The sequence below is a fragment of the Balaenoptera borealis genome (assembly GCF_965194805.1).
Source record: "Balaenoptera borealis genome assembly, chromosome: 12".
Lineage (NCBI taxonomy): Eukaryota > Metazoa > Chordata > Mammalia > Artiodactyla > Balaenopteridae > Balaenoptera > Balaenoptera borealis.
The window spans coordinates 57,503,828-57,530,913 of NC_138869.1; the positions used below are offsets into that span (position 1 = coordinate 57,503,828).

A 27,086-nucleotide genomic window follows, 5' to 3' on the forward strand; every position below is an offset into this window, starting at 1 on the left:
CCCCAATTTTCTTATCTGTAAAAAATGAGGATGATTACACCTATCTACAAAAATAAAGAGAAATAAAGTTACTTGGCACATTCTCCAATTTAGGTAGGAAAATAAGCACTTAAATATTAAAACAAAACCCAAACACCAAGAAAAAAACCCGTAACATTTCTTGAGCATCACAGATCTTTAAAAAACTAAGACATTTTTCATTTTTCTTAACACTTCAGGATTCCACTTAAAATACTGTCAACTGATGTCTGTGGTATAAGAAATAAATTACTACAAATGTGGTGGTAGAAATTACTGCAAAAATGTTTGCTATTTTAGAGTCTCACAAAGATAAATCAATATAGGACATGGGTCTGACAATCCGACATATTCATAGATACTGAAAAAAGCAAATTTCTTGGAAATTAGTTCTTTAAGGCATCAGTCAAAGCACTGGGTTAGCAGCAGGTGAAGACTCAAGAGATTGACCCCTCAATTCAATTCTCACATTTAAATACAACTTTTGGAGGAGGTTTCAGAAACTCTGGCAAATGCTATGTCATGTACATATATATTATGATGTTCAGTTTAAAACAATTTATAATTTTTTTCTAACAGCGACAAAAATACAAGGCAGAATGCAATCCTTCTTAAGGTCACAAAAATTAGCTACTGCTAACTTGCCCACAATATATGTTATTACCTTATTATTAACTTATTTTATTAGGGCAAAAAGTAAAGAATTTCAGAGGGCACAATTTGTAAAAATTCAAACCAGGCCAAGGAGTTGGTTTCTTTATCATCACCTACATTATTTCTAACTTGAAACCTTTTCTATGAGATCCTGTAAAATGCCCCAGGTCTCTGCACGTATGTATCTAGGTCCTCAGGGTGTTTCTCTCTAGGAGCAGGTGAGCCATGCAGCCCCGGACTACAATTCCCAGTGCCTCAGCCATGTCAGCTTGGCAGTGGCAGGAAGTGGCTGCTGTACTCACTCACACCCGCTTCAACATCCGAAATAAAAACCGGGTTGGAGAGAGGAAAGCAAAACAAATAAAGAGCATTCCTGCTAGTACAAAACTGAGTATAAAGCCATGGAAACCAGAAATACTAGATCCATGTTGTTGGCTAATAGAATATGTTTTTGGTATACAAGACAGATGGATTTTTATTTATCCATTCACTTATTTGGGGGAAATGATGAGAAGACAAAGAGGTCAGATTAAGAGACTTCACTATCAACAGTTATACAGCAAGTTCAATGCCTTGTTTTTCAAAACTGGGCTGAGATGTCTTAGGAGTGACTGCCTTCAGACTGGCAGCATTTGTTCTGACTTCTGCACTGATGTGACTCACCAGTTTCTTCTACCACGTGCCTATGAGACACCAGATCACTTGATATGACTGACACAGTGAGTGCCAGCTCTCTGTGACTTATTTAAATACGTTAGTCTAGATATGGTAACCTATTCCTGGCACAGAAAGTATTCAGTTAAAGTTTCTATTTACATACCATACAGTTAATATTCAGCACTTTATAGTACAAATTGAAATAATCTGTATCCTGAATATATTTGAAGTATATTTTAAGTAATACAAAGGGATAAGACAATTCCTTCAATGATTTAAAATAACTGATCTGAGCAATGTAAACCTAAGTATCTTTCAAGACTTAAGACTGAGATCAGTCTAATAACAATTAGTATTATAAGGGTAGTACCTTAAAATACAATCTTAATATTTTTTCTGACTGCTCATTATTTTCCATCTCCCCCAGAGGGCAAACCATATAAATACTCATTTTTCAGTAGCTTTTATAGCAAAGATTAGATCTATTTGGCTTAAGTGAGTCATAATGACCTCTAATAGAAGACTTCATATCTTATTAAATATTTATTACAAAAGGACTGCAATAGTCTCATCATCATAATTCTACCTACAAGCTTTGTCATGACAATTACATTTAAAAATAATTATCTTAAGATAAATGATTTTTTTAAATTCAAGACTCAAACCAACTCAAGTTTACTTTTTATTCAATGAATAATACAGTAACATCGTACTGAGAACGGAACATGAAAATGCTACATAAATTTGCTTTGACCAAAAGATGATGAACGAATCACAACTGTTATTACTTGTTTGGCATTTTTACTTTCACAAAGGTTCAGAAGCCACAAACACATCTCACTTTACAAACAAGTCTTAATAATGGGAGTGGCACAAGCTAAAGCCAGAACGCCTCTGGAAAATCTCAGCTTGGTTCACTGATAACCACTCTTCCCTATCGAGAACTATCCAGAACAGTTGCTGCTTGGGGTACCTGAAGTGCTCAGTTTGCAAGGATTGCCCTCAGCAGGCTGGTTTTATATCTCCTTTGTATATAAGCCTTGGTCTTTATTCATCTGGCAAATGAAAATTTATTCGCAATTTTCAGTAATTATTTATCAGTCAAACCAACCGATCTTTGAGTTACCCTTTTTTTTCTCTTCTTTTTAAATTTTATTTATTTTTTATACAGCAGGTTCTTATTAGTTATCCCTTTTATACATACTAGTGTATATATGGAGTTACCCTTTCATAAACATGACTTCATTTGGCACCCACCTTCTTTGACAAATACTTCTGTTTTGGGAAAATGTTGGTTACTCGAGGTTTGTGGTCTAGTGTCACCCTGTTATCGGGTGCTTTCACTTTATATATCCTTACAAGCCAGTGCTCTGATGTAAAGGCCTCCTCCAAATGCTTGAATTTAATGTCCTTGTTTCCAATCTCAGCATTACGTGTTCGATCAAAACCTGGGGGTGTACGGAAATCCAGCTGCAAAAGTGACATTAGTATTGGATGTTAACCATATTGGAAAGCTTGCAATATTAGAAGGTAGTAAATGTTAGTAGCAGAGTAAAACTTTCTCCTTTTAAACTAGGAAAACACAATCAGAGCAATATATTGTAACAGTTCTTGTATGTTGCTAACCAGATAGGAAGAAATCTGCAAGAGAGAAACTAAATACATCAGAATTAGAGTTTCACTGAACCCTTAAAGTGGATGAACAGCCCGCAGGCATAAAAAAACCAAAATAGCAAAATGAAATCCATTAAAGCCCTTCTTATAGGTATTCAGAGAAAACACACAGACAGGCCTGCTTTTCTGCCCCAGGGCCTTGCACTATACCATCTACTCTTTCAACCTCAAAGTTCTTCATTCAGTGACTTTGCATGGCTGGTCCCTTTCTATCCTTTGGTCTCAGCCCAAATACCATCCCTTCAGGAAAATATTTTCTTGAGATTGATGGTTGAGAAGTCTCCTCCATTGATTCCTTATTCTTTTACTCTATAGTGTTTGTTGCTAAAGGTTTTATTTATTTTTAAAATTACTTATATCCGCCAACAGGATGTAAGCTGCATGATGACTTTACCTTATTCAGTGTGGCTCTATCTCACCAGTACTACTTGTTAAGTCAGTGCACAAGTAAAGCAGTGACGCTAACAATCCTGAAATTGGGAACCACAAAGGAAGTCAGACAAGCCAAACCGTGGGAAGATTAACCAAGAATGAAAGGAGGAAGAAATGGGGGGACGCAAGAAGATTTTAAGAAATTCTCAGACTAAGTTTATGTGGCCACACAGAACTTAAATGAATTCAACTTAAAAATAAAACCAAAAACCAAATCTCCTCCAGTGTGAGAATAACTTGTTATTGCACATCTATACAAGAGCAAAGTTATATACTTCATGTCTTAAACATATTATTCTTGAGTAGGGAAAGGCATCAAAATGAATGCATGCTAGATGCACAGCTTAGAGCTCTTGATAAACGTGACAGAAAAAAAAAGTCCTTCAATGCTCTCATTAGTGAACAGAGAAACTAATCTTTCACCCATTTTCTGAGGTAGCTAATTATTATGGGCTTAAGTTGCTTCTTTCTTAGCATGAGTTTAGAGACCAGGCAGTGGCCTTCAAAGAAAACACACACAAAAACCTAAATCTGGTAGTAAAATTTTTGTCTGTTTTTTCAGAGCCACCTGTAGAGTAATTCCAAGTGAATAATGCTGAAACATGATCTTGACCCCTGGTATTTGTATAAAATTAAACAAGCAATTTTTCCTCTGCCACTGATGTAACCTTAGTATGAAGGATGTAACTTGGTGTGACAGTCATGCAATCTGAGAGCTATGAAGAACCACAGAAGCCATCAGTCCAACTCCATTATATACAGACAAGGAAAAAAACAAGTCCAGAGAGAATATGACTTGTCCAAGGGTTACGTGACCTGACAGAGCCAGACCTGGAACCCAGGTGCTGTGACAGTCTGTTATCTGTTCTTTTTGCCACGATGCCTCTTTGCCCATTCACTCATTTTTGTTGACTCTTAATCTTTTGTACCATATCATTCCAATTTTCTGGGAAAACTCTGACCCAGAGAGTCCTAGCTCTCTGTGGTAATGGAGAACAGGGAAACAGTGAATATGTGAAGTGACTAAATAATTCATCTCTTTAATTTCAGGCTTTCCCCCACCAGGCAGTGAAGTTAAACTACTTAAGATCACACTGTTTCCCAGCTGGAAGACCTCTCCCCGGTCTTCCAAAAGCATGAAGTCAAAAAGTGAGATGGCAAGCAAAGAATGGATCTGAGCCTATGTTAATTAACAATTTTGGAAAGAAATCTTCGATCTAAAAAATATTTCCTCATTTTTTACATACAAGTTTCAGAAATTAAATTTAACAGAGAAAAGAATCTTTAGATGAGCACATTTTTCTTTACAGCACAAACAAAACATCATTATCCTGTTTTTTAGAGTCAAACAAGGCTACTTAATATTCCTTTGAATAAAGATTATAGAAAAATTGATGTAACTAACCTGCATTTCTCCAAATCTGTAGTATGACATTTTATACATAAGGCAATTCAACAAAGTAGGGGATCCTGCTTTGTCTACACGGAATTCTCCTTGTGGGGTGAAATAGTCACTTTCCTACAGGAAAGAATCCAGAAGTTTGTGTCAGTTTAATATAACCAATTCAAAGCTACAGGTTCCCCTTTTCATTTCCCCATAAGAACTAACTTTTGAGGTACCTTCATAAAGCCATATTTAGTTACATCTCAAAAAAACATAGTATCAGAAGATGAATTTATAAATTTAATGTCATCTCTTAAAAAACCCACAAAACTATCATGGGTGTTTTTTAAAGCTCAGTATAGAAATCATTTATAGAAAATAAACAAGAGCATCCAAGAAAACATAGAGAAAAAGAACAATAGTCTGTTAGAGTGAGGGAGGGCAATTATTAATTAATTCTACCAGATTTTAAACCATGTTATAATAAAACCTCAATAATTTAAGAAAAAAAAAAAGGTACCAATACCATGATTTAGTATCAGGTAGGCCAACTAAATTTGTTCTTTATTTTTGCATATGAACTTTTAAAATCAGTTCTTTAGTTGAGAGGGGAATGTTTAGAAAACTTCTGTAGGAATTTTTATTGGGAGCTCATCAAATTTATGAATTAACCTCTAAGAGGGCTAATCTGACACTATCTATAGAAATTCCTCATCTAGGAATTTATCCTACAGAGATACTTATATGTGGGCAAAATGATGAGTGCAGAAAGTTATTTATCGCACCACTGTTTATGAGATTAAAAAACTGGAAACAACCTAAATGTCCATTAACAGGGACAGGTTAAATAAATCATGGTGCACACACACAATGGAAGACACTATGCAGATATAAAAAAAAAAAGGAACGAAGGATCCCCATAAGATCTCCACAATATATTGTGAAGTAAAAAAAGCAAGAACAAGGTGTATATTTTGCTACTAGTTATCTGCTTCAATAAGAATCATAAGAAAATAGTAAGAGACTACCATGGACTTTTTTCTTTTCCTTTTCTTGGGGTGGGGGTGTAAACTTTTACTGTATATCCCTTTATATTTTATTTTTTGAACCATGTGAATGTGTAAATTACCTATTCACAAAGCATAGGAATTTAGGATTTTTCTCTATATAAATGGTTCAAAGCATATATCTGGATCTACCACGTCACAGTTTTAACACTGCTAAAGCAAATGCACAAATGAAAATTACATACTAGGAGGATTAAAATTAAGACCAATTTAACACAAGGTAATACTGTTTATTAATTGTAGTTAAGGGGAAATGTCACAGCATTTACATTTAAACAGGGAATCTGGGGCTTTACTCGACTTCATCCCTGTCACATAAAACACATTCATACATTTTCCCAAAAGGTTCTTTTATTCTGGATCAGCAGTGAATCTTACTCTCATCTTTTGTGCCTTCACCACGTAAACCACAACACTGGGTGCCAAACCTCTCTGTGCTCACAGCTGAGTGGGAGAGATACAACAGAATCTACCTACAAACCAGGCTGGATGTGATCTGATGATGCACCAGAGAAGGGCTTTTGGGGAGGGGACAAATCTGTGGTAGGGAAGGTACTCCAAGAAGAAAAGAGTATAAACACGTGTGTCAGATGAGCCAAGGAAAGAAACCACGAGGCAAGTTTCATGGGCTAGAGTAGATCGACAGAGTGGAAAAAGGTGACAGAAGGACAAGAGGCCAGCAAAGGAAAGTGAAGTATTAAGGGGTTGCACTCTGAGCTAAAGCGTTTGGACTTCATACCACTGCTTCCTTATTTCAATCATCATTATGATTATTTCAAACCAGCCTCTAGGCTGAGGCTTCATCTGTGTTACTATAAATTCTCATAACAGCACTACAAATGAATTATTCCTGGCATCTGTTAGTGATCAACTGAAACAGCCGTAATCACCATTATAACACTAGAACCTAGAACAAGACCTAGTGCTCGAAGAATATAATGCTGACTGGCTGAAAAACAACTTGCCCATAGCACCAAGCTGACAGTGGCAGGGTTTAGTTCCAACTCATGTCTGTCTGGTTTCAAGTCCCCTTTCCTTAAACTAATGAAGGCTTTAAAAAAAAAAAAAAAAAAAGCTGGAAAGTTACATGATCAATGTCATGTTAGACTGGGAGAGGGAACAAGAATAAGGCAAAGATAGCAATTTCAAGGCTACTGTCCTATTTCAGGTTTATGAGCATAGGGGTCAATGCCAGAGTGGAAGCAATGAAAATGGAAGGAAAGGGCAGAAGTGACAGGCTGTAAGGAGTAAAAGCAAGAATTTTGACATGTGATTGCTTTGTAGGGGAGAATGGAAGTACCAGGTATGAGTTTCCAAAGTTTTAAACCTGGGAAAATGCTTATGGTATCTTTAATAAACAGTAAAGTCAGACTGAAGAACTAATTTGGGGGATAGGATAATGAAAACAAACACGATGCAATTAGCGAGGTAAGAGGGCTACTGGGAGCTGTCTTTCACACACCGAGAACGACCTAGTTTCTTACCCGAATGTCTTTTGGATGTTCCCCTTCAGCTATCCTAACCATCCAGAGAAATTTGTTGATATCATCACCAGAATAGCCAATAACCCCTCCAAAAATAACCAAAACATAATCTACATCCAGACTCCTCATGATTTTATAGGCTGCCGTTTCATTTGAAGACATGGCTTTTCCCACCTACAGAATAAAAAAGGAGAATGTGTGTACTTAGTCCCAAAATACACTAAAAATAAAAATGAACGCACATTTTTACTTTAAAATGGAATGCATCTCAAGAGTTTGATTTACATGGAATTCTTTTTATAGAAATGATTTGCTATGAATTCAACAGATTTACTGAGATATATAAGCACCTCACTTACTACAACCAATTATAGCAGAAATGTCAAAATCAGAAATACATGCTCTAATATTCTGCTAATAATTAGGTCTCATGAAATTAACATTTCAATATGAAAGCAGGCAAGCTTAAAAGAAGTAGAACTTCTCATAACCTCAGGCCAAGGATGACCATCCATCTAGCTAGCACAAATATATCCTTTTCTTCAGTTTACTAAACATCTAATGATTAGCTACAACACTAATACAAAGAGAACTCATTAGGCTAACACCCAGTTATCTATTTAAAATCTTTAAAGAACAGAGAGGTGATAACTTTAATTAACGTAAATTAGTTATTTAATAGCTAGAGCAAACATAATTTGCATGCCCATAAAACACAGTGTATTTGTTTTACATATTTGCAAATACTTTTCTTAACTTATGAAATGGAAAATATAAGACAAATATAATATTTTAAGTTTCAGATTTTGCCTAATTCTCCAGCAAACAGCCTAGAATTCTGAATGATACTTAAATAAATTCTATTCTTAAAAACAAAATAAGTAAGCATACCTTGAACTCACTTTATTGAATAAATATGTAGAGAAGTATGTTCAAAATTCAGCAAGCAAAGAGTACTTTCACCCACATTTTTCCTACTTAATCACAAGTGAAGTTTGATTGCTAAGTAGTGAATAAAGGTTTGTAACTTTTGATCTTTTGTTGATCAAATTCTTACCAGTGCTATGTGGCTGTTATTCCAGGTGTTATTATCCACCAAAGTAGTTCTATTAGCCATCCCAGCTATTTGATAGCCATAATCCCACCAAGACATCACTCGGGCATGTTCATCTGTATTTTGCCTCAGCCAAAAGTAAGCTTCTCTAAAATCATCTAAGATATTCCTGGTGCTGAAAACAATCACAATATTCTTTTAAATGATATCTTATAAGTGTGAAGATGGTAACTTAAAACCTTGAGGTGCCAGGCCACTAAGTAATTTCACATTTTAAGGATGGTAGTTAAAAGCCTCCATGGTAGGGAGAAAAAAAAAAAAAAAAAATCAATGAGGAGCTAGACCTAGTGCTTCTTAGACTTTAATATGCATACAACCCACCAGGCCATCTTGTAAAAAAGCAAATTCTGGTTTAGTAGTTCTGGGGTGGAGCCTGATACTGGGCAAGTCTAATGAGCACCCAAGTGAAGCAGAATCTGGGGTGGGAATGTGGGGTTGCAGTACATAAACCAGCTGTTCTTAAACTGTAGCTGCATCAGAATCACCAGGGGGGCTTATTAAACCACGATCGCTGAGTCTCACCCCCAGGTTTCTCATTCTACACACTGAGGTGGGGTCAAGAATTCAGATTTCTAAAGGACTTCCTCCTGGTAATGATGATGCTCTGTGTCCAAGCACGACACTGAGAAAGACTAATGTGTATGTTATATATGCAAAGATATTTTGGAAAAGAGCAGGAAATACAATGATTATTACCTACTTCTACCAAAGGGGACGGGCAGGGGAAAGGTCACAAGAAAAGCACAGCAGATTCAAATGCAGAGCCTCACAAACATCTCTGAATTCTCTCTTTTGAGGCAGGAAAAAAGGGTAGGCATCAAATCGTTTTGCAGTCAAGCTGTCTTCTTACCCGTCATGATTGTAAGAGGCCAGGACCACACTTGGGCTGGAGTACGCGTTGCTTGTGACCCAGGTACAGTGGACTGCAAACATCATCAACAGCATCAGCATCAACATGGTAACAATGCTTTTTATATTAGGACCTAATCCCTCTTCAGTTTTTTCCTGTTCAGTTACATGCTTCCTCACTTTACCTGCCTGAAAATGCAAAAAAACTGATGAGACAAATTCATCATTTGACTTGCTTTCATTAAGACACTCAAAAGGGAGAAGTTGGGAGAATGTTATCTATCATTTTAATTCTTTCAGAAGGAAAATGTATAACCATCAGGAATTCTCGTGTGGGTCATACAACATTTTCTAAAAGTTATCAAGGTGGATTCTAAAGTCAAATGTGAATAAGAAGGCTTTCTGGAACTAAACCCAATCCAGGAGCAGGTTGCAGAGCAAAAAACCTCCAGTAAGAAGCTGCTTTCAAACTCAACTGTCCTTATGTTTTCTGTAAATACAAAGGGGATAACCAAATGGTCTCATGCTGGCCACCTTTTCTTATAAAAAATCTGAATTCCTCACCATGAAAACAGCCATGTCCAGCTATAATCCAGAATTATCAGAATCAGTTTTCTAATTTCCAAACCCCAAACCAACAGACTTGTTAACATCAAGATTACATTTTTGAAAACAAAACAAAAACCTCACCGAACAGAGAACAGAACAGAGTCAGAGGTTCTAAATTGCAAGGCTAGTTATTAAGAAACCACAAAACAAAACATAACAAACACAAACACAAAAGCAGGTATGTGCCTTATTAGCACTAATCTGTATGAATAATATTGGACCTAGCATAGTAAAGAAAGAAAATTTCAAAATTAATACGTATACTGCGAAGCTTCATTGCTTATTGCTACTTAAAAATCTAGTTAATAAAGTTTACTATGTCATCCAAGACAAGTGCTCTGATTCTAAGTCTTTTCCACACTTGCACCAAATATAATCCTGCTCTGTTAGCTGAGAAGTTAAAAGTGAATTACAGTATTATATGGGCCAGCCACCTAGTGCTAACGAACTGGAGACTTTTTTTTTTAAGGCACTTATTCCCCTCGTGAATCACTATTCAGTCAACCAAATATTTTAAAAGTTTACAGTGAATATGGACCTCAAGGATAAGCACTTTGCACATGGTTTCAGAAGGATTTATAGCGCTAAATTTTATGTAATTTAGTAGAGCGCCAGCTTTCTGAGTGAAAAGACCAACCAGGATTCAAAATTTGAGGCAAGCAGTAAAGACCAACTAGAAATGTCATAGTTTGCCTAAATTCTTATTTAATCACACTTCATAATATATATATAAGTTCTTACTGTGGTGGAAAAATAAAACACGTAAAAATTTTAAAGGCCTTACTTTAGATTTCCCACCTTATCATACAAATTTCCTGGGTTTCTCTTGTCATCCTCATCACTGCTGTCCTCCACAGGTGGGTTTTCCCTTTTCATGTCATCCCCCAAATAATGCTCAAAAACATTTGAGAATGCAATTGCAGACAGCATACAGACGACTGGAGTCAAGGTCAACATCAGCCGCACCATCACACCAGCAAAGTAGACAGCACTGATGGCATACAGAGCAACTGCAAAGACAAGTTCTCTCGTAACACTTCAGAAGAGAAAAGGGTTCCAGGAAACTCCACTGACTATTTAAAACTATTTAAAACAAAATCTAAAAACAGACAAACATCTCATAAAAGGGCTAATTGTATGTATGTATGTATGTATGTATTTATTTATTTAAAAGAGGAACTTTTAAAAAAAAATAAATTTATTTATTTTGTTTTTGGCTGTGTTGGGTCTTTGTTGTTGCACGCAGGCTTTCTCTAGTTGTGGCAAGCTGGGGCTACTCTTTGTTGCAGTGCACGGGCTTCTCATTGTGGTGGCTTCTCTTGCTGCGGAGCACAGGCTCTAGGTGCGTGGGCTTCAGTAGTTGTGGCTCACGGGCTCTAGAGCGCAGGCTCAGTAGTTGTGGAGCATGGGCTTAGTTGCTCCGCGGCATGTGGGATCTTCCTGGACCATGGCTCAAACCCGTGTCCCCTGCATTGGCAGGCGGATTCTTAACCACTGCGCCATCAGGGAAGCCCTAATTGTTTTTAAATTGATAATGCTAACCAATTTAAAAGTCATATTTAGAAATTATAACTAGTGTTGACCAAATGAACACTGCATATCAACAGTTTAGAGAAGCATATCATGATTCAAGTTTAATTATAGCTACTATGGGGAATGAGACAATTCATTATTTGTCAGCAGCATCACATATTAGAAAAATATGTAACTGACAGATGAAAACATGTTTGGTGAATTGTGTTATTAGGCACAGTAAGTTTATAGAATCAAAGTCTATGAAAAGTCTGTGCCAGTATCTGGCATAAAGCCTGCTTTAAAGTAAGAATGGGATGAGAAGAATATAATTTATTACCAAAGGAGGAACTTATAAAGTTATTGCCAAGAAACTTAAAAAAAAAAAAAAATTGGAAGCAATTTCCAGTAGTCAAAGCTTTCCAGGTAATGTGCTCCCCACAAGGAAAGGCTCTATCATTTCTGTCTAGAGGCTATATGACTTTACAAAGTTATTGAGTCATTTGAGTGCCTATCTCATTTGAAGCTAATTCACATTTTTTTTCTTTACTAGAAAATACATTTACTATACCATATTGTTTATCTCAATGGATTTTTATATATGTACACACCTATGTAATTAGCACCCATATCGAAATACAGAACATTTGTATACCTCCTCAGGAGAATCCCTCATGCCTCTTCCCAGTCAATAACTGCTCCCCTCACCACCCCTCCCCAAAAAGGTAATCACTATTTGGACTTCTAAAGCGATAATTTAGTTTTCCTTATTCTTATACTTCATAGTGATGAAATTATATAAAAATGTTCTCTTTTGTACTGGTTTCTTTTAATTACCCATGCTATTCTTTTATTAATTGTTGTGTTGTATTCTACTGTACAAATACACAAAAATCTCTTTATCCTACTGCTGATAACCTTTGGAATGTTTCTAATTCGGGGCTATTATGGATAAAGTTGCTATGTATACTCTTAAACATGTCCTTTATGGGACACATGCACTCCCTTCTCTTGGGTATATACCTAGGATTGGGACTGCTAAGGCATGAGTGGGCAATATGTCTAAGCTAAAATCTTTTTGAATGATACAATATTAACATGGCCTTATCCAGAGTCCACTGACCTATAGAAACCAGAAAAGAAGGAGTGTCATCCTTTGGTTAGAACCTATGCAGATGCTATTTTATCTCTCCTGACTTCACTCTGGAACAGTAACTTCTGAGTGTCTCTCATGGTCCAGAACCCATGCTTGCACAAACTATTTGCTTGTGTGACCCTGTGCATATTATAAAGCTTTTTCAGTTTCAGGTTTTATCAAATGCAAAACAGCCACGGCATACTTCTTGTGATGACTGAATTACATAAAAGTGTTTGGTATCTGTTTATTTTGTCCATTTATATTTTGAATGTCAGATCCTAAACACTGGCTTTAAAATAGTTTGTATCTCTAAGTCTTGTAAGTTGGAAATTACACAAATCTATCAGTCAAGAGGGTGTTTACTTAAAGGTGATTCTTATTCCATTACAAAATGTACTTTTGCACTGAAATTTGGATCATGGATGCCCCTGCAAACTTCCTTCTACTTAATTGGATTTAACTGAGAAAATAAAGTCAAGTCTATTCTGTCAACAGTTATAATTTCCAATTCTCAGCCACAGACTATAATTGCATTAACCTCTCAGAAAACAATAAATTGAATGAAAAATTTATATACTAGTCCAAAATGAAAAGTTAATAATTAAGAATATATATAATGCAAATTCACTGAATTTTTCTTGGTTAAGCAAAGTAAGAGAGGAAAGTTTATCTTAAATATGCATACAGTCAAGCAAAGAAAAACAAAACTTTAAAGTGCAGTGAAAATCTCAACAAAAATAAATAAATCAAAGTATTTATTAAAAATCTCTTACCAAATACTCTTTCATCGTTGATATTTTTAATGCAGAACCATAGGCCTGCTGGGAAGGTACACACAAGAATATGTAGATCAAAGAAGAAAGATACCCAAGTTGTAGGTTGATGCTCAGACACTGATGCAATAATTGGAATGTGTATTTTTGCATACCTGGTATTAAAAAAAGTTAACATTATTTAAAAGTAAATGATAAAACAGGAGTTCCTTTTAGATGAATAAACTTTCTCTGATTGTAGATATGGTTCCTATCTCTACCTCTTCTTGCTTAGAACTATATTCCAATGGAACCAGCTAGAGTGGAAATAAATCTGATACACACTGGTAAAACCAAAACCAATATGCCCCTCCTAAAATCAGAATTATCTAAGGCCAGTTATAAAAGTGTTGGCTCTGACTTCTAACACAAAAATCTTTGCTCAAATAGGAATCTGTTTTGCAGTTTTAACTTAGTACTTTTCTAAGTTTGCATCAACGAGTTTCACTATCTTCTGGACTTATTACTAGCAGAAATACCTTATCCAATAAGATATCATATTGCCACAATACCTTTCTTAACAAGGAGATGGCACAGAGGCTGGTGAGGGAAATGGAAAAGACAGGACAAATTTTCCCTGTAATTCCAAAGTGGTCAGTTAAAGTCTGAAAGCAAGAATAAGTATGACTAACAAAAATTTAACCTAGGATTTTAACCTAATCAGAATAACTAACTTCTACAACTGGGGTTTTCCCTCAAACTCTGGTGACGCAAAGGCTGATCTCTGGAAGTTTGTGTCTGTTAGCTTAAGCCATTCATACATAATTTGCTTATGCCCTTTAATTAGTCATGGGTAGGAGCCCTTTTGGTATCACACCAAAGGGCAGGCCTGTTCAATAAATTGTGGTAGGTTTTTTATTGGGCCCACATGGGGAGTAACAAAAAAGATGGAATAGCAGAATCAAGGGAGAGAAGTAAATTATCACCAAGAGGTATTTTCTTATCCTTAGGAAAACATTTCTAGAGATAAAAAATTATTCAGCTAATTTAAAACTAAAACTTTTTTACTAACTCTTTTTATAATAGCACTCTTAAAAAGCACAACAAATATTCTCTAGTATATTTGATAGGTTAAAAAATATCAAGAAACTTAGATAATGTGGTATTAAAAAGAAAGTTAAATTTTTCTTCATATCTACGGCATATAGATGCTATAACATAGCATCTATCCTTAATGATTAAAAATTAAATATTACTAACAGATGGAAACTTTGAATACATTGGTAAAAACAAAAATCAATTACTAAAATGGCACACGTTACCTGAAATGTATTAACAAATAAAACTTAAATAAGGAGTTGCCCATGAACAGAAATGTGACTTACATATCACACTAAAGGTGAATTCCAAACAGGTATTATAACAGACAAAATACAACATTTACTAAACTAGTACATGCTAGATACTTTAGAAATGTTGCCCAGGTATTGACAGAGATACTAACAATAAAGAACAGATGACAAAAGGGAAATAACATGAGGGCAAATAACTTATATGCACTTACCCAGTATCCCACAATGAGTAAAACCTGCCACTCCATGGTGCAATGTAACCTTGGAAGGAAAAATGTAGAGGAAATTAATCTGCCTTTTCACTGTTTTTATGTTTATTGATTATTATGGATTAATTTAAGCTAATATTAAAAGAATTCTTGTTTTTAAAAAAATAGGTGACAACGTTATTTCACACAGCTGGCAGTCAGATAAAATAAGGTTAGGGATCAAATAAAAAAAAATCCACGGACATTACACTTCCAGAGAAATACAACAAGTTGATAGATAAAATTGCAGAATGTTTTCCAATTCTCTCTTAAACCTCTAGTTGACTAGTAAAATAAAGCTAAGATATTAAGATAGCATTGGATAATTTTAAAAAGTGAGAGGTGTCCAGTATGCCAAATTTAGATAAATTACAAAGATGATTTTAATTTTTAAAAAAATTTATTTATTTTTTATTTATTTTTGGCTGCGTTGGATCTTCATTGCCGCGCGTGGGCTTTCTCTAGTTGCATCGAGCGGGGGCTACTCCTCGCTGCGGTACACAGGCTTCTCATTGCGGCGGCTTCTCTTGTTGCGGAGCATGGGCTCTAGGCGCAAGGGCTTCAGTAGTTGTGGCTCACAGGCTCCAGAGTGCAGGCTCAGTAGTTGTGGCACACAGGCTTAGTTGCTCCGCGGCATGTGGGATCTTCCTGGACCAGGGCTCGAACTCGTGTCCCCTGCATTGGCAGGTGTACTCCCAACCACTGTGCCACCAGGGAAGTCCACAAAGATGATTTTAAACATTCGTGCCTTTTATTCCTGTCAATTAATTCTTCATGATTTTATGATGTAGGCTGGTACATTAATTTGGCATACCTTCAGAAAGAATTTGACCTGTTTCTAGGTACTAGTAAAGTCAGGATTAGAAAGTAACTTGGAATCCAGAAGCAGACTGAAACTGATTTGGTTGACTGTTTAAAAGCAGGAGATAGAGTATACGTACACAAGGGAGGGTAAACCTGCACTGTTAACACTGGAAGCTTTGAATTTTATACATTTTGGGCCTATTCATCCATCAAGAGAAGGATGCTTGAAAGTGGATTTATCAGAACCTGAAGCAGCAAAATTAAGATACTGTTAAAAAAAAAAAAATCAAAATTTGTAGTGCTATTCATATTTTATAGAACCTCTGACTATTATTTTCATACAGTTTGTAAAGAAACCACAATATTTAACCTACTAGGATAAATGGAACATGTACAAAATTTGAAAAAGAATTACCTTTTGCAATAACCTAGAGACAAGATTCATATCCTACAGGGGATGACACCTACCTGTATAAGTCAAATAGATGACACTAAGGAACACAGCACCTGCAGCTAGTGATACACCCAAAAAGAACAGGGTCTGGAACTCTTGTTTTGTTAATCGGTCTCTCAGATACTGCAAGAAAGCATAAGCTTGCAGCAATGCAAAGACACCTAATTAAAGAAAAGGTTCATATAAGTAATCAACAAAGCATTTTTACCAAGGACATTTACAAACGTTAATTTGGAAGACCTTCTTAGAATACCTTGTACCATTCATATCAAAGACTAGTCATTTGATCTGACATTACCTTTGTCAAATGACAGTTAACCAATTAATACATCCAAAAAATTCTGTTACATATTTTTTTCAAAATGATCAGACTCCCCATACACGGACCAGGCAAGAAAAATCTCATTTCAATAACTGAAGCCTATCCAGCACATTAAATTCCACCCTTTGTCCCATATTTTAGCAACATGTTTTCTAGGAAAAAAAGAAAAAAAATAAAGAAACGTCATTAAAAAAATAATTCTCAGATTTACTGAAGGATACAAATGACCTGGATCAGGAGAATCCTGATATATGGTTACTGTTTATAGTTGGGTGGGGGGTAGAGATGGTTCAAGATTCTTACTGAGAATCTGATGATAAAAGCTATGGAACATCGTCTCAGAAAGTTAAATATACTGATATTTATAAAATGCTACAAACAAAAAAACTACCCACAGACTTCCTATGGATCATGCACCTTGTGTGAAGAATCTCTGATAAAGTTTTATTCACAGATCTCCCATTGTATCTTGTTATTTGTGACCGAGATTAATGGTGGCAAAATTCTCTGCTTTAGGGAGAGGAATTATATTACCTTATAATCAATAGGAAAGCCATTAATTCCAGTTAGTAGATACGGATAAAATATTTTAGTGAGATGTATGGAACATAAAAATGAAATGTTCCATCTAAATTTGGTAAAATGAAAACTCAGTGATACAGTAACTCAGTGTACAGATACACTATTTAATTTATACAAAGCAAATGTTATTTAGTGTTTGCAAAAAAGGATGTTTTGCTTTTTCAGAACAGTCACAGCTGGCAAAGATAGGCACTTTTAGGCACACAATATCAGAAAGTCTCCATAAACTCTATGATATTCATATTTTATAGTGGTGATGTTTTAGAACCAATACGATCAAAATTAAAAACAACTACAAAACCCCAAAAGAACCCTTCATTCCACTGAAGATTGGCCAGTCATACCTTCACAGATTCTTTAGAAGAAAGAAAATAAATATTTTTCATACCTGCAGCTGCCATGTGTTCACTTGTTCTGATTGGCTGGAATCCCACAAAGGGTATCTGCATGGATAATATTAAGCCCACAATATAGAAAGTGCTATATGCTATAAAGACAAAATAGGAAACAAGGATAATTTACTACTACCAATAGTACTTCAAACATAAATATATACACAACTCATATATTTTTAGCAAAGTTTTAACTGAACTTATTTTAAGAATAGAATACTGAAGTGACTATTCTATTTGATACATATTTGATGGTTAATCATACATTATAAATCGTGAAATTCTTTCTGCCATTTTAAAAAATATTATTTTAAGGAGACTGGTGCTGTTTTACTCTCCTGAAAATGGAATCAAGTTTTTTTTCAATCTATCATTAATAATCAATGACATAACCCAAGAAGCTATGTAATACATAAGTAAACACCATTCCTATTGGCATTAACCCAAAGTATGCATGACCAAATGAATACTTATCATCATCATATATGAATAGCTGCTATTGTCTCAAAAGCTTTTAAGTATTCACACCCTATTTATAGTCTCCTAACACTTTTGTACAGTACTTAACCAGTTAAAAAAAAAAATCTTACGTCCATCCGCTAAGTTTTCTGTGATTAAAGAACAAAAGAACACAGAAGTCAAGCCATAAAACAGACTAGTTACTGAATTTATTAGGATCTAATAAAGGAAACTTATTTGCTCTCGGCACTGAATATACTATATAGTATTCTTGGCTTATATCAACCTAAGTGTATAGGTAAATTGGGGAGGGGCTACAATTTGTATAACAGACTTATTTTTGCATTTAGGTGTTCACAGATCACTACCAGACAAGCTGATTACAGCGAAAGTATTTGGAATCACTGTAATTAAAAATTATTTAGAAATGAAGTTAAAACTCATGTAAAATAAGTTAATGTGAAGATTATTCCATTTATAAAGCTTATTCACATACTTTATGAAGTATAGTCAATATTTAGTTGTTGGCAAATAAAGTACTCTATTAGAAAAAAAAGACTGCAAGAGAACTGTTACAGCAGGCATATCTGTATGCTACACATTGTACAGCACAGCATATGCTTCCCTTCACTCAACTCAGCTGAGAAAGAATGCTTATTTGGGGCTTCCCTGGTGGCGCAGTAGTTGAGAGTCTGCCTGCCAATGCAGGGGACACGGGTTCGAGCCCTGGTCTGGGAAGATCCCACATGCCGTGGAGCAACTGGGCCCGTGAGCCATAACTACTGAGCCTACGCGTCTGGAGCCTGTGCTCCGCAACAAGAGAGGCCGCGACAGTGAGAGGCCCGCGCACCACGATGAAGAGTGGCCCCCGCTTGCCACAACTAGAGAAAGCCCTCGCACAGAAACGAAGACGCAACACCGACAAAAAATAAATAAAATAAATAAATAAAAATACCCTACAACTAACTTAAAGAACTATTAAAAAAAAAAAAGAATGCTTATTTGCTTTTAAAAGAAACCCATTTATAGAAGGTAAATTATGTGTTAATGGTTCAAATGTTAAGTTGTCTTCCAAGCTGTCTGATGAGAGATGACTACAGTGTTAGAAAAGGATAAGAAGCTTAAGTAAATGTAATAGGAAGGACCAATGTATAAAGTTTCTGATGACCTCAAGCTAATAGAGAACCAGTTGTCTAGAGGACGCTGCAGAAGTAACCCATCCAACAATGTACTTTCCAGACATATTAGTGTTGGAATACAATTACCCTCAATAAGATAGTTGAACACAAATGCAATAAGAGTTAAGTAAATATAAATAAGAATTTCTATGTCACATATATTTGAACTGTCAACCAATTTGGTTGATGGGTTATCTAATAACAGTATGTTTCTTTAACAAATCAGTCTGTGTAGACACCCAGACGAAGAGTCACAGAGGCAGAATTAGAAAAAAAAATGGGAACAAGGTCATTGTGTGACCTTGAACAACTACTTAAAAACAAAAGTTTGTTTCCTCGCAACAGAATGAGGAGTTTGGACGAGACTTGTAGATCCCTCCCCTCCTCCGCCCCAATAATAATAAGCTAAGATTCTATGATCAACAGGCCTTTTAGACACCTAGAGCTGAGAAATTAAACCCTGGAGAAATATTGAGCACACAAAGCACAATTAGAGGGACTTCCCTGGTGGCACAGTGGTTAAGAATCTGCCTGCCAATGCAGGGGATACGGGTTCAAGCCCTGGTCTGGGAAGATCCCACATGCCATGGATCAACTAAGGCCGTGAGCTACAACTACTGAACCTGTGCTCTAGAGCCCGCGAGCCACAACTACTGAGCCCGTGTGCCACAACTACTGAAGCCTGCGCGCCTAGAGCCCGTGCTCCACGACAAGAGAAGCCACCACAATCACAAGCCTGCGCACCACAACAAAGAGTAGCCCCCGCTCACCGCAACTAGAGAAAGCTCCCGCACAGCAATGAAGACCCAACGCAGCCAAAAATTAAAAAAAAAAAAAAAAAAAAAAGGCACAATTAGAAAGGCCAAGCCTGAGAAAACCTTATGTCATTGATGTGTATTAATTATAGTTAAGTCTACTTACATCCTCTGAGGCTGGATTTCTCTTTTTTATAAACACAAATGAACACTGAATATTATATAACACTGCCACAGAATTTGGATTAGATATGACAAATGGCACACACTGAACAAAAAAGTAAAGTCTTTAAAAAAAAAACTGAGGTCAAATTCACATATAATCATTTTGAAGTGAACAATTCAGGGGCATTTAGTATATTCTCAATGTTGTACAACCACCAAACCTCTCTAGTCTCAAAACATTTTCATCATCCCAAAAGAAAACCTCATACTCACCCCATCCCCTCTATCCCAGGGCAAGGCAAACACAAATCTGCATCTGTTTCCATGGATTACTGGTTTGTTCTTTTTTGTTTGTTTGGTTTGTTCTTAATTGTAAAGGTAATGTATTGTTTAGAAAAAAAAAAAAAACACAGTAAAAAGTGAAAGTCTCTAGCCCATTTACTTCCCTTTAAGTCACATTTTCCAGAAATAATCACTAGAAGGCATGGTCGGCACACATATACATGATGCGTACACACATCATACTGTCTCTTCAAATGGGACTATACTGTGCTTGGTAATATAAAAATTTCAGCGATCACTTGCCTGGAAACTATCAATGAAGTTTCCTCTCAGGGATTTGCTCAAGTTCATTTCCAGGCATATCCAAAAAGAGAAGACTAAACCTGGTAATATTCTCATTTCAGCAGTTTTATGCAACTTCACAGAGGTATTTATTGTCATTAGTGAAGAAGAAAACATTTTATAAAAAAGTAGGTGCACTAGGGCTTCCCTGGTGGCACAGTGGTTAAGAATCCACCTGCCAGTGCAGGAGATACGGGTTCGAGCCCTGGTCCAGGAAGATCCCACATGCCGCGGAGCAACTAAGCCCGTGCGCCGCAACTACTGAGCCTGTACTCTAGAGTCCGTGAGCTACAACTACTGAAGCCCACACGCCTAGAGCCCATGCTCCGCAACAAGAGAAGCCACCGCAATGAGAAGCCCGCACACTGCAACAAAGAGTAGCCCCCGCTCGCCGCAACTAAAGAAAGCCCGCGCACAGCAACAAAGACCCAATGCAGCCAAAAAGAAATAAATAAAATAAATTAAAAAAAAAAAAAGAAGTAGGTGAACTAGAGTTCAAGTTAATAAAAAGATGGAGATGAGTTCAAGAAAAAGAAATTCAATCTCGGCAAACATAAAAAAGGCCAGGTGGGACTTAAATTTGTAAACATTACTTTGTAAATATATATTAATGTCAAATAAATCTGAACTAACAGAAACAGACAAGTTCTATCTAAACAATATTTTTCCTATAAATATTCCTCTATCCAAATTAACCTCATTTATACCTACTTACATGCACCAATGATACAAAGCTGATAAATGTGCTATATGCAATAATCCAAAGATAACCATTTCCTTTTCAGAGAACTGGATTCATGTCTTCCCTATTTTTATCTTTTTTGGATCACTGATACTGAGATGTTTACATAGGGGGATATATGTTCTACTTCACAGCACTCTTTAACACACCAATATTTCCATTGTTAAAGAAATGACAGGCCCCAAATGGAGTCACCTGGGCTAAAATCAAAACTTAATTCATAACCTTAATTGTAGTCACAACCTTCCCCAGGAATGCAATCCTAACTGGTCAGTGTGGAATTTTTTGGTCAGCACCAATGAGGTAATTCTTTCTAAACCCCCCTCACCAAAGAAAGATGAGGTAATCTGACACACAGACCCTTCCCTCCCCAATAGGTAGGTTACCTAAGCCTGAAAGGCATTTCTGTTTGTGAATTTCCTTGTCTTGCCTATGAAAATCTTTCCCTTTCTGAGGCTCTTTGGAGCTCCTTTCTACTTGGCTAGATGTGATGCCGCTCAACTTATGAATCATTCATAAAGCCAATTAAATACTTAAAATTTACTCAGTTGAATTTTGTTTTTTTAACACTATTAAATTCAGGATTGCCTGCCAAGTAATATAAAATGTCACAAGCTCATCTTGCTTTTAATACTGCCCTTCTTCTTGAACCTGTAAAATTAGATATACATCTCCATACCTCAATTTAAATCCCGTTTACAAACCCATGTTTTAAAACAATGAAAATAAGAATTAGATATACTTGAGTATTAAGAAATAGTGAAGTAACTTTCAATTCTTAAAAATAAACACAATCTCCACTGCAAAATGAAAACAAGTTTTTCTCCATTCTTTATACCAGAGCATCAAACAGTGTGTTTAAAAATTATCTCTTTAATTAATTCATTCAAATATTAAGTTTATGTCTATCATGGTCAAGACTTTCTAAAAATACAAAATCTTATTAAGATCAATCCTGTCCTCTAAGAGTTAGATATCTAATTGGGGAAATCAGAGATGTACACAAATAACCACAATACAATGAAGCAAGTACATGTGACATTAGTGGAAAAAACCCTGGCTCTATAAAAACTTAGAGGGAGAGAGCTCCTCTTCTTGACATGGGCATTGAAGAGACAGTTGACAACACCTGTACCATTCTCTAATGTTCTCAAAAGACCTCAACAACACAAACACATGGCAATCATTCTCCACCAATTCTTCCTCCGGGCTCTTTATGAAATTTGACCAAACTACTATCTACATCTATCACAACCTTCTATGCATCCATCTTAACCTACTTTTCTTACCCTTTAAACCAGACGAATAAAGCTTTCCATCAAAGTAGTAAGCTCTAAGAAAACGCACAAGACCAATAATGTAGTAATCATTTATTACATCACGACAATGTTCATCACACTGCCATCCTGTGGAAGTACAGTTACTGGCCTTCACTACTGCAGACCATACTTCCAGTGTGTCAGAATTCCCCCCAAATTACCATTAGGAAGATACATACAAAGTCTGTTATTCTGTTTGGTTATTTTTAACCAAAGAAAATCTCTTTGGTTTGGGACAAATAGTAATCTTCTGAAACAGAACCTAAACATCTTTTCACTCTTAAAGTACTTTATATTTGTTTTGGGACTTCCCTGGTGGCGCAGAGGTTAATAATCCGCCTGCCAATGCAGAGGGCATGGGTTTGAACCCTGGTCTGGAAAGATCCCACATGCTGCGGAGCAACTAAGCCTGTGTGCCACAACTACTGAGCCTGTGCTCTAGAGCCTGCCAGCCACAACTACTGAGCCCGCACGCCACAACTACTGAAGACAGCACACCTAGAGCCCGTGCTCCACAAGAGAAGCCACTGCAATGAGAAGCCCACACACCACAATGAAGAGTAGCCCCCGCTCGACGCAACTACAGAAAGCCTGTGCACAGCAACGAAGACCCAACGCAACCAAACATAAAAAAATAAATAAATAAATAAAAATTTTTAAGTACTTTATTTTTTTTTAATCCAAGGGTATGGGGTGGGACCAGATTGATACAGAGAAGAAACAAACCACTGTCCTTGACTTAAGGTGTACAAATGAATTGTTCTATAAAATAAAAGGCACTGAAAGGCCTGATTCGAGTTCCAAAAGAATGTCAAGTTTTCAAGAAGCTCCTGCTGTTCCCCAAACTAACCTTCAAGTACCTGCTTAAATAACTTATGTTGACAGTACCCTTCATGCTTTTAAAGTACTGCTATACTTCCTTTTACTTAAATAAAGTTAGAAAAGGTTTTGTGAATATTATATTCCTGTTAACTTTGATCCACCATTAAATCACCTTACCATTTCTGAGTTGTTTTATCTCCTGGGTGATGATGGAAAGGTCTAGCAAAATACTCCTTTGCCATCCCCTGTCTCTCTCAACCAAAATAGTACTAACCAAAAGAAACATAGTGAGGAAATACTTTAAAATTCAACCAATTTTGCTTTATTATTAACAAATATGATTAAAGGCTTGTAAGACTGTTGAAGCTTTTGACTAATAAAGATACTTTATCACTGCTTGATTACTTGACTACTGTGAATGCTGGTAAATAAGCAGGGTGAAAAATGGTAAGAAACTTATATGCAATTAAAGCTCACAAGATTGCCCCCCCCCGCCCCCCAAAAACTAAAAATAAAAAAAACCCTCCACGGATTCTTCTCGACCAGCAGAGAGAAATACAATGACTAACTTAACAGATATACATAATGAGAAAAATAATTTTTCTTTTTCCAGGATGCTGTTCATTGCAAACTATGTAGAGAATGAGTCTTGTAAACTATTATTTTATAAGCTCTATTTGTAAAAGCAGCAAGAAGCGACTTGTTCAAAACACCTGAGTGGAGAGACAATCACAACTTTTAAAAATAGCAAATATACTTCGTACTGATACCTAAAATGAAATCACGGATAGTACAGCAGAAAAAAAACAAAGAAATATAATTTGAAAGTATAAGATGATGTTCCTTGGTAACTTCTAGAGCTAAATATAAACAAGGAGGGTGGGGTGGAGAATTTGAACACCATGAAATTATCTAAGACTTTGCTAATCTAACTTCATACACATCCATAACATCCCTAACCCATTTTATTTTTTCTTCCCTCTGAAAAGCTTTTCTAATATTCTTATATTCTCAAGAGCCAACCAAAGCAGTGTTAACTGTATGCTTTTCTAAAGTGACCAGAGAAATCCTATCCATCAAATACAAGGTCTTTTCTCAACTCTCATCCTACCTGATCTTAGTGCTAACACTTAAGAGGACTTGGTCACTGTTCATGCTTTAAACTTGTATGTATAAAATACTCCCATTTGACCTCCTTAACAATGTATTTATCTGGCTACTTCTAACTCTTCCTTTAGTTCTTCCTCTTCCTGATTCAGGGGCATTTTGCAAAAGTCTATCCTTCAATCTTCTCCCTAACTCTGTTCTCCTGACCATTACATTTTCAGGACCCCAATTTTTTAAATTAAACAAAGAAATTCTTAGTTCCTCCCCATAACCATTTAACTTAAAATGTTTTTCCTTGTATAGTTCCAAAACAAAAAGCCGAGAGTTATTGTTTAATCTGTCATCTTCTTTTCTGGATTCCAATGATTGTTTACAGTGTTTTCAGGGTAAAGAGATTTATCATAGGTTGATATATTTCCCCAGTAAGGTATTTATTTATATGGCAGGCACACAGTTACAGTGATTTTTTTGCATTACGGGCTATGGAGCCAAAATATCTAAGTTCAGGCTTCAGCTCCATTACTAGCTACATGATTTTGAGCAAATTATGTCTTCTCTTGTTTCCTCATCTGTAAAATGAGGATAGTAATAGTAACTATCCTCACAGTGTGGTTATGAAGACTAAATGAGTTAAATACATGTGAAGAAATTAGGACAGTTTGTGCTATATAAGAAGAACTTGATACATACAGATGTACTATTTCAGTGGTGATTGTTATAAAGTATGCTGAAATGGTAAATATAATTAATATACTCTAACTTTTAAAAACTGATATAATTTGTACTAAAAAAAAAAACAACCTATCCTTTTAAAATGTACCATTGAGTGGTTTTTATTATATTCATAAAGCTGTGTAACTATCACCACTATCTAATTCCAGAACATTTGCTCACCCCCAAAAGAAACCCCCTACCCATTAGCAGTCACTCCTCTACTCCCCAGACCCCTGGCAACCACTAAATCAACTTCCTGTCTCTAATCTGCTTGCTGTCTTTATGGATTTGCCTGCACTGGACACTTCATACAAAAAGAATCCTACAGTATATGGCCTTTTGTGCCTGGCTTATTTTACTTAGCACAATGTTTTCAAGGCTCATGATGTAGCATGTTATCAGTACTTTATTCCTTTTCATTGCCAAATAATATTCCATTGCATGGATGTACCACACTTTATCCATTCATCAGTTGATGGACATTGGTTTGTCTTCACTTTTTGGCTATCATGAATAATAAATGCTGCTATGAATGTTACAGTACAAGTTTTCGTGTAAATATATATTTTCTTTTTTAGTTGTGGCCCACTGGCTTAGTTGCTCCGTGGCACATAGAATCTTCCCGGACCAGGAATCGAACCCATGTCCCCTGCATTGGCAGGCGAATTCTTAACCACTGTGTCACCAGGGAAGTCCCAGAATCGCAGTCTCCCTTTTAATATACCTTAAGCCCAAAGAATCCACGGAAAATTGTTACAGAAAATAAGACAATAAAATATTGTAAGGACTATAACAGAAGCATATAGTACACAGTTCATAGAGATACATCCTAAGCAGTTACAAAGTAAATATATATTTTCAATTCTCTTAGGTATATACCTAGGAGTAGAATTGTGGGTCACACGGTAACTCTATGATTAAATTTTTGAGAAACTGCCAAACTACTGTTTTTTAATCAAGTAAATAAGATTTATATCTTTTTGTTACTGATTTCCAACATTATTATAATGGAATTATATTATTTTACTAAGACACTGGTTTCAGATCATAACTTCTCTGTGATTAATTCAACCCAAAGAAGTTCTGTCTCTCTCATAGAAAATGCGCTCTAAGATTTGAGACATCATCTATTACTAAGCATCTTATTCAAAAGATATGCTTTAAAACCTGTAGAGCAAATTAAAATTGTGTAGAGAAAATACTCAGTCTCTATTAGGGTCCGAATGTTTGTTTCTCCCCAGAATTCAATGCTGAAAACCTAATGCCCACGGAAATGGTATTAGGAGGTAGCCTTTGGGAGGTGATTAGGTAATGAGGGCTCCAAGGAAGCAGTACCCTTTTAAAAGAGGCCCCAGAGAGCTTGCTCATTCCTTCTATCAGGTGGGGACAAAGAAGGTACCAGCTGTGGAACAGGAAAACAGCCCTCGCAAGAATGTGAGCATTCTGGTGCCTTGATTTTGGATTTTCTGGCCTCCAAAACTGAGAAATAAATTTCTATTGTTTATAAACTACTCAGTCTCTGGTATTTTGTTATAGCAGCTAGAATGGACTAAGACAGTCCGTTGTATATTATACAGAAAGAGCTTTCAAAAGTTTATTAAACTGTTAAGGATCCTTAATCTCTTACAGTGAGTAAGCTGAATTTGAACAATGTGTATATGTGAATGATAGAAATGCCCATTCCCCCGAATTAAAATAAAAGG

The 27,086-nt window shown here is 36.0% G+C and overlaps 1 protein-coding gene and 1 long non-coding RNA gene across 2 annotated transcripts in view; one reads left to right on the forward strand and one right to left on the reverse strand.

Moving 5' to 3' along the window:
* Positions 1–27,086, forward strand: part of LOC309608562 — a 733,071-nt gene that overhangs the window by 429,867 nt on the left and 276,118 nt on the right. The gene's annotated exons all lie outside the window — the stretch shown is intronic.
* The window catches only part of STT3B (STT3 oligosaccharyltransferase complex catalytic subunit B), a 99,171-nt gene that overhangs the window by 2,098 nt on the left and 69,987 nt on the right, over positions 1–27,086 (reverse strand). Inside the window, exons 6-15 of the mRNA XM_082348472.1 lie at positions 17,495–17,593; positions 16,217–16,363; positions 14,909–14,957; positions 13,366–13,520; positions 10,741–10,952; positions 9,335–9,522; positions 8,428–8,599; positions 7,371–7,544; positions 4,841–4,954; positions 2,587–2,799 (exon numbers count right to left, since the gene is read on the reverse strand). Of these exons, the coding sequence (XP_082204598.1) occupies positions 2,587–2,799; positions 4,841–4,954; positions 7,371–7,544; positions 8,428–8,599; positions 9,335–9,522; positions 10,741–10,952; positions 13,366–13,520; positions 14,909–14,957; positions 16,217–16,363; positions 17,495–17,593 (1,523 nt within the window). The remainder of the gene's footprint in view (positions 1–2,586; positions 2,800–4,840; positions 4,955–7,370; positions 7,545–8,427; positions 8,600–9,334; positions 9,523–10,740; positions 10,953–13,365; positions 13,521–14,908; positions 14,958–16,216; positions 16,364–17,494; positions 17,594–27,086) is intronic.